This window comes from Carlito syrichta, unplaced genomic scaffold (genome assembly GCF_000164805.1).
Source record: "Carlito syrichta isolate Samal-C Ts95f unplaced genomic scaffold, Tarsius_syrichta-2.0.1 Scaffold311899, whole genome shotgun sequence".
Lineage (NCBI taxonomy): Eukaryota > Metazoa > Chordata > Mammalia > Primates > Tarsiidae > Carlito > Carlito syrichta.
Genome location: NW_007255995.1, coordinates 183,742 through 190,864, shown reverse-complemented (window position 1 = coordinate 190,864; position 7,123 = coordinate 183,742). Strand labels below are relative to the sequence as shown.

General features: G+C 40.8%; 1 protein-coding gene across 1 annotated transcript; it reads left to right on the top strand.

The window, feature by feature from the left end:
- The first annotated feature begins 264 nt into the window (after positions 1-264).
- On the top strand, positions 265-1,215 carry LOC103271771 (olfactory receptor 11A1-like). The gene has a single exon (XM_008069261.1). It carries the CDS (start codon positions 265-267, stop codon positions 1,213-1,215), a length of 951 nt encoding a protein of 316 aa, XP_008067452.1.
- Positions 1,216-7,123: the final 5,908 nt, after the last annotated feature.

Below are 7,123 nucleotides of genomic sequence, written 5' to 3'. Positions count from 1 at the left end.
GAAGTGAAAATCCAGGATGAGAGATGAAGGTGATATTGAAGTCACAGGATCTTATTCTAAATTCTTTTCTTTCCCACTTTGGACCTTGAAACAAAAAGATGATCTCGCTCCACTCAAATTTAAAAAAACAAAAACAAAACCAAAACAAAAACAGGAAAAAAAACCTGAGTGGAAAATAAAAATCATTCACTGTCCATGTAAGCTAGAACATTCCACATCTTCATGTTTTATCACTGGATGTTCTGTTTCTAGGAAAGCTGAGGCATGATGAGCCCATCCTGGGAAAACCAAACAATGAGCGTGGAATTTGTACTTCGAGGATTCTCTTCCATCCAACAGCTAAATATTTCCCTCTTTATAATATTTTTAGTTTTCTACACCTTAACTCTTTCTGGAAACATCCTTATTGTCTTTCTAGTTTTGTTCAACCATCACCTCCACACCCCCATGTACTTCTTCCTGGTGAACTTGTCCTTTCTGGAGATCTGGTATACCTCCAACATTGTCCCCAAGATGTTACTGATTATCATAGCCAAACAGAGGACAATCTCCGTGGCTGGCTGCCTGGCACAGTTCTACTTCTTTGGGTCTCTGGCTGCTACAGAGTGTCTCTTGCTTGCTGTGATGTCCTATGATCGCTACCTGGCCATCTGCCAGCCTCTTCGCTACCCCATCCTCATGACTGACTCCCTCTGCATCAGGCTAGCAGCCAGCTCTTGGTTCTCCTGCTTCCTCCTCACAGCAATCACCATGGTCCTGCTGTGTAGACTAACCTTCTGTGGACTCAATGAAATTGATCACTTCTTTTGTGACTTCACGCCTCTGATCCATCTCTCCTGCACGGATACCTCACTTACGGAGACCATTGCCTTTGCCACCTCTTCTGCAGTGACTCTGGTCCCATTTCTCCTTATTATGGGCTCCTACTCCTGCATCCTCGTTGCTATCCTAAGAATCCCATCTGGCACAGGCCGGAGAAAAACCTTCTCCACATGCTCCTCCCACCTCACTGTGGTCTCAGTGTTTTATGGGACACTGATTGTCACTTACCTCGTACCCTCAGCCCACTCATCCCAACTCTTGCGCAAAGGGTTCTCTCTGCTCTACACCATCCTGACGCCCATGCTTAACCCCATCATCTATAGCCTGAGAAACAGAGACATCCATGAAGCTCTGAAGAAGTGCTTGAGTAAGAAGTCAGGCTTCTTCAGATAATACAAGGAAAAGAGCCGTATTTGTCTAAGGGTTGAGGAACTGAATGGAGTCATTTGCATTTCATATAAAAGGCAACTACTAAACCAGATGACCAGATGCCTCTGCTGAGTTCTGACAACCTCAGGTAAACTTGCTGCCTCAAGTTATGGTCTAAGCAGGTCATACTCTGCTTTATCATCTCCAGTAGACTTGGATTTTTGTATAAAATTCAGACCCAAAATGAACTTGTAAGGCATAGAAGTATTTACCAAGGACCTGCTATGTTCAAGGCAGTGTGCTGGGAGTGAGTGTTAAAATGATAGACAAAAACAGGCAGTCCCTGTTCCCACTGAAAACACAGTCTATAGTGGGTAAAAAAATTAATCAAATAACTAACATACACCTACATATACAGATATAAAATTACACTTGTGATTCAAAATTGAATGTAGTAGGAAGACTAGTACCCATGTATTAGAAGAGCCAAAATCCAAAAACACAAATGACACCAAATACCAATGAAGATGTGGGACCACAGGAGCTCTCATTCAATGCTGGCAGGAATGCAAAATGGTATAGCCTCTTTGGAAGACAATCTGGCAGTTTCTCATAAAACTAAACATGCTTTAACTATAGGATTCAATAATCATACTCATTGGTATTTACTCAAATTGTTGAAAACTTGTGTCCATGCCAAAGCCTACACATGAATATTTATAGCAGCCTTTATTGATGTATTTATTTATTTATAATTGCCAAAACTTGAAAGCAACCAAGATGTCCTTCAGTACGTGAATGGATAAATACACTTTGGTACATCCAGACAATGGAATATTATTCAGTGCTTAAAAGAAATGAACTATGAAGTCATGAAAAGACATGAAGGAAATTTAAATGCATAGTACTAAATGAAAGAAGCCAATCTGAAAAGGCTACATAATGTATGATTGCAACTACATGCCATTCTGGAAAAGTCAAAACAATGGAGGCAGTAAAAAGATCAGTAGTTGCCAGGGGTTAGGAGGGAGAGAAGGATGAATAAGCAGAGCACAGAGGAATTTTAGGGTAGTGAAACTACTCTGTTTGAAACCATAGGGATGGATTCATATCCAAATATTTGTTAAAAATCATGGAATGTACAACAGCAAGCATCAACCCTAGTTGTAGACTTTGGTGATAAAGATATCATCACTGTAGGTTCACTGCATGATTGTAGACTTTGGTGATAAAGATATCATCACTGTAGGTTCATTGATAGTAACAAATATATCACTCAGATGTGGATTGCTGACAATAGGGAAAGGAGTACGTGGGATGGGGTTGGGGGAGTAGCAGAAGAGATGTGGAAACTCTACTTTCTGTATAATTTTGTTGTGAGCCTAAAACTGCTCTAAAAATAAATCTATTCTAAAATAATAATTGTTATTATTTTAAATGTCAATTGTATATCAAGAATATAGAACTTCAGTCTCTTTCTCTGGAGTAGATTTGACCTAAGGAAAAGCATTTTCTAAACCTTTGCACTCCAAGACTTAGAAGTGGGAAAATAAAGACTTGCAGAAGTTTGGCTAGACAAAGGACCCATATCTCTCATGCTCCATCTTCGCTACTGCCATAGTGATAGTCTCAGTTGGGAGTTAGGTTTCATGCTTATTGAGTGCCACCTTCTCCTGCTAGGCCTTCTGCCAGGCTCTTGCCTGTACTTTCTCCTTCCTGTTGGCACATGCTCTTGGTAGTCAAAAGATAGGGTGTGGTGGGCGTGTGTTTGTTCTTAGATCTATGTGATTCTAAAGAGCTGAACTGACTTCAGAGTAAACAAAACTGAGGTCAGCATTGCCCATAGCTGCCACCTGCCTCCTTGTCTGGTCCCTACAAAGTATGAGGCGGGACCCAAATAAACCCAGATTGATTTATTAAAAAGTTATGTATTTATTCTTGCATGTTTACACATCAGCCACCTTCAAAATACTCTTCATTTGATGCAATACACCTATTGAGACATTTTCCTATTACTCAAAGTAGTTTTTGAACTCATGAATTTTGATGCCTTTTAGTGCTTCTGCCATTTTATTTTTTGTGTGTGTTTCACCTCTTCCACATGGGCAAAAAATTTCCTTTGAGAGCTTTTTTCATCCAGGAAACAAAAAAAACCTTGCTCGGGGTGAGACTAGATTAATAGGGAGGGTGGGGTATGGAGGTCACACTGTTTTTGGTCAAAACCTGCTGAATACTCAGGGCATTGTGGGCAGGTGCACTCATAAATCATCAATCATGAAACAGGCAAATGCACAGACAGAATCTCAAAAAAAAAAAAATTTCACTGAAGGTAAACACAGCCTCTCACAACAATGCTAGCTGGTTCACTGATGCCAATGGATTCCTAGAACCCTTACCTATCAAATGAAGCCTACACTACAAGAGACCTGCTCTCCAAAAAATAATACCATTTTTTGAGGTCTCCTTGTATGTTCCCCCGGTGCTGAGAACAGGACTATCTCTTGCCTAAACTCATCTCTGTTTTTGAATTAAGCAAAGAGATTATGTTCACCATTCATCAGACTGGGAAATAGCACATATGAGACTGCACTGGGCCTCCGAAACATTCTCAGGCTTTGCTTTATAAAAAGAAAATTGCCCTCTTCTTCTTCCTCTTGTAAACTAGGAGAATATTGTTAAGACCATCTTAGGTACTTTCAGTAAAAGTGAAAGCTGTCAGTTTTAGATTATCCACAGGTGGCTCATTGGTAGCGAGCTTCAGTGTCAAATTAGGTTTGGGGGAAGATGGATGAGAGACCAGGTTTTTGCATTGTGGGCACTTTTGTTTGTTTCTATCTATATTTTTTCCCCCTAGGGTCTTATTCTGTCACTCAGGCTGGAGCGCAGTGACATGATCATGGCTCACTGCAGCCTCGACCTCTTGGGCTTAGGCAATCCTTCCATCTTAGCCTCCCAAGTAGCTGGAACTCCAGACACACACCACCACACCTGGCTAAATTTTTTTTTGTAGACATGAGACCTCACTATGTTGCCCAGGCTGGTCTCGAACTCCTGGGCTCAAGCTATTCTTCTGCCTTGGTCTTCCAAAGTGTTGGGATCACAGGCATGAGCCACCACTCTCGGCCATGGGCAAGTTTTAAATTCAAGCACTGCCTCTTTCTAGCATTGTGGCTTTGGGTAAGTTATCCAAAAAATAAGAAATCTTAGCCTTTCTTATTTCTAAATGAAGAAATGTCACACCTAGCTCATACTGCTGCCAAGTGAGGACATGTCCAGCACACTGTCTGATCCACAATAAGAGTTTGAAAAATGAAGAGTTCTTGTAACTCTTCTTCTAGATTCCACTTTCTTCACTCAATCCTAGCCACAGCTAAGATCTAGAAAGAATTCCATGTTGATATCATAAAGTGATAAAAGTTCAGAAATTTTAAGATCCAGAGAGAATGTATGGATTATCTAGTCTATATTCTTTCACAGATAGGGAAACAATCTTCTAGAGCAGGGGTCCCCAACGCCAGGCCACAGACCAATACTTGTACTGGCTAGGAACTGGGTCACACAGGAGGAGAGTGGTGAGTGATCAAAGCCTCATCTGTATTTACAGTTGCAATCTATTGTTCATATTGCCACCTGTGCTCTGCATTCTGTCAGATCAGTGGTGGCATTAGATTCTCATAGCAGTGTAAACCCTACTGTGAACTGCACATGTGAGGGATCTAGGTTGTGCGCTCCTTATGATAATCTAACGCTGATCTGAGGTGGAGCCGAGGTGGTGATGCTAGCGCTGGGACAGAACTATAAATATGGATTAGCAATAAGATTTGACTCCACAAAGCCCATAATAAATCAACTGCTTGCAGACTCAAATCAAAACCCTGTCAGTGAGTTGATGCACTTCAATTGTACAGTTGCATCTGGTGGCAGGCTTTAAGTCAGAATCTGACACTATCTTAGTCTGTACATGGCCCACCCATTATTTTATTTACCACTTCCATCTGTGCCTCTTTCCCTGCACTGTGCACTTGTCTCAGTCACAGTTTTGGTAAGCCCACAAGCTAACCCTAGCCACAATGAGTAAAACACAAACATCACTGGAGAGCTTCTTTGAAAAGGGAGAAAGAGCCAATATGAGACAGCGGAAGACTCTAATACTGCCAACAAAAAGAAAGTTGCACTTAAAAGAAAATACCAAGAGTCCTACTTAAATTATGGATTCATTGCAATGGGTGAATCACATTCTCCAAGCCTGCTTTGCATAATATGTGGCGATCAGCTATCCACTGAAGCCATGAAACTTTTAAAACTGCTTCGCCACATGGAGACCAAGCACCCTGCATGAAAAGACAAGCTTTTGGAGGTTTTCAAAAGAAAAACCGTGAATATGAAGAACAGAAGCAGTTATTGAAGGCCATCCCTTCATCAAATATGTCTGCACTGAGAGCATCATCCTTAGTGGCTAACCACATTGCTAAAGCTAAGGAGCCCTTTACTGTTGGTGAAGAGTGGATCCTGCCTGCTGCTAAGGACATTTGTCATGAACTTTTAGGAGAGACTGCATTCAAAAGGTGGCATGCGTTCCTCTTTTGGCTAGCAACGTAACTAGATGAATTGATGAATTAGTAGAGGATATTGAAGTACAACTCAGGATCAATAAGTCACTGTGGTACACAATCCAGGTTGATAAGTCTACTGATGTTGGCAACAATGTTTATTTTGTGTGTTATATTTTTCAGGAGGATGTGTATGAGGATAGCTGCAGAACTATTCAAGTTAGTGAATGATAACATATTAGGAAAATGAAATAGGTTACTTTGTGCAGCATATGCATGAACGAAGTGGCTGCTATGACTGGACAGCTTTCTGGTTTCACTACTCAAGTCAAAAGGTTGCATCTCAGTGTGAGTCTATGTACTGTGTCATCAACAGAGAAATGCTGGCTAGCTGAAAAATGTCACCTGAACTTAACAGCGTTTTGTAGGATGTGCTTAAAGTTATCAAGCACATAATAAAGTACATGCCCTTAACTCACATCTGTTCATGCAGCTCTATGAGGAGATGGACACAGAGCCCACATGTCTTCTTTTATACACAGAAGTGAGATGGTTTACTAAAGGCAGATCACTGGCCGGAGTTTCTGAGTAACAAGAACCACTCCAGAGATTTCTTTAAAAAAAAATAACCATCACCACTGACTGTGACACAGAATGGGTCACAAAGCTTGCTTACTTGTGTGACATAGTCAATCTGCTCAACAAACTCAATCTGGCACTTCAGGGAAGAATGACAACTGTGTTTAAGACAGCAAATGTAATGGCTACATTCAAAGTCAAACTGGAATTATTAGAGTGATGAGTGAACACTTCAAACATTAGCAGAGATTTTGAAAGAGGCTGAGCCAGGGCTCGGCTGGTGCATGATCAGCTATATATCAGTTTTCAGAAGAGTTTGAGCATTATTTTCCAACCACGAAAGACCCATGAACTGGGAAGGAACAGATCCATGACCCATTTTGTGAATAAGCCAGGTGAATCGACTTTGCCCATAATAAAAGAGAATTGACTGCTTGACCTTGCAAATGATGGTGACCTTAAAATTATGTTTGAGACAGTTTCAGAGGAATATCCTGAGATTGCCACAAAAGCCTGTTTCCATTTCCAACATCCTATCTTTGTGAAGCAGGATTTTTTTTTTCTTTTCTTTTTGCAGTGACAGCAACCAAAACAAGAATACGGAGTAGACTGGACATAAGCAACACAGTTCAGATATCACTGTCTCCCATCACCCCCAGATGGGACTGTCAAGTTGCAGGAGAAGAAACTCAGGGCTCCCACTGATTCTGTGTTATGTTGAGTTGTATAATTATTTATCATCTATTACCATGCAATAATAATAGAAATAAAGTGCACAATAGATGTAAAGTGCTTGACTCATC

Bases quoted from the DNA above. Each gene is read 5' to 3' on its own strand.
- LOC103271771 (XM_008069261.1), top strand. From the start codon at position 265: ATGATGAGCCCATCCTGGGAAAACCAAACAATGAGCGTGGAATTTGTA.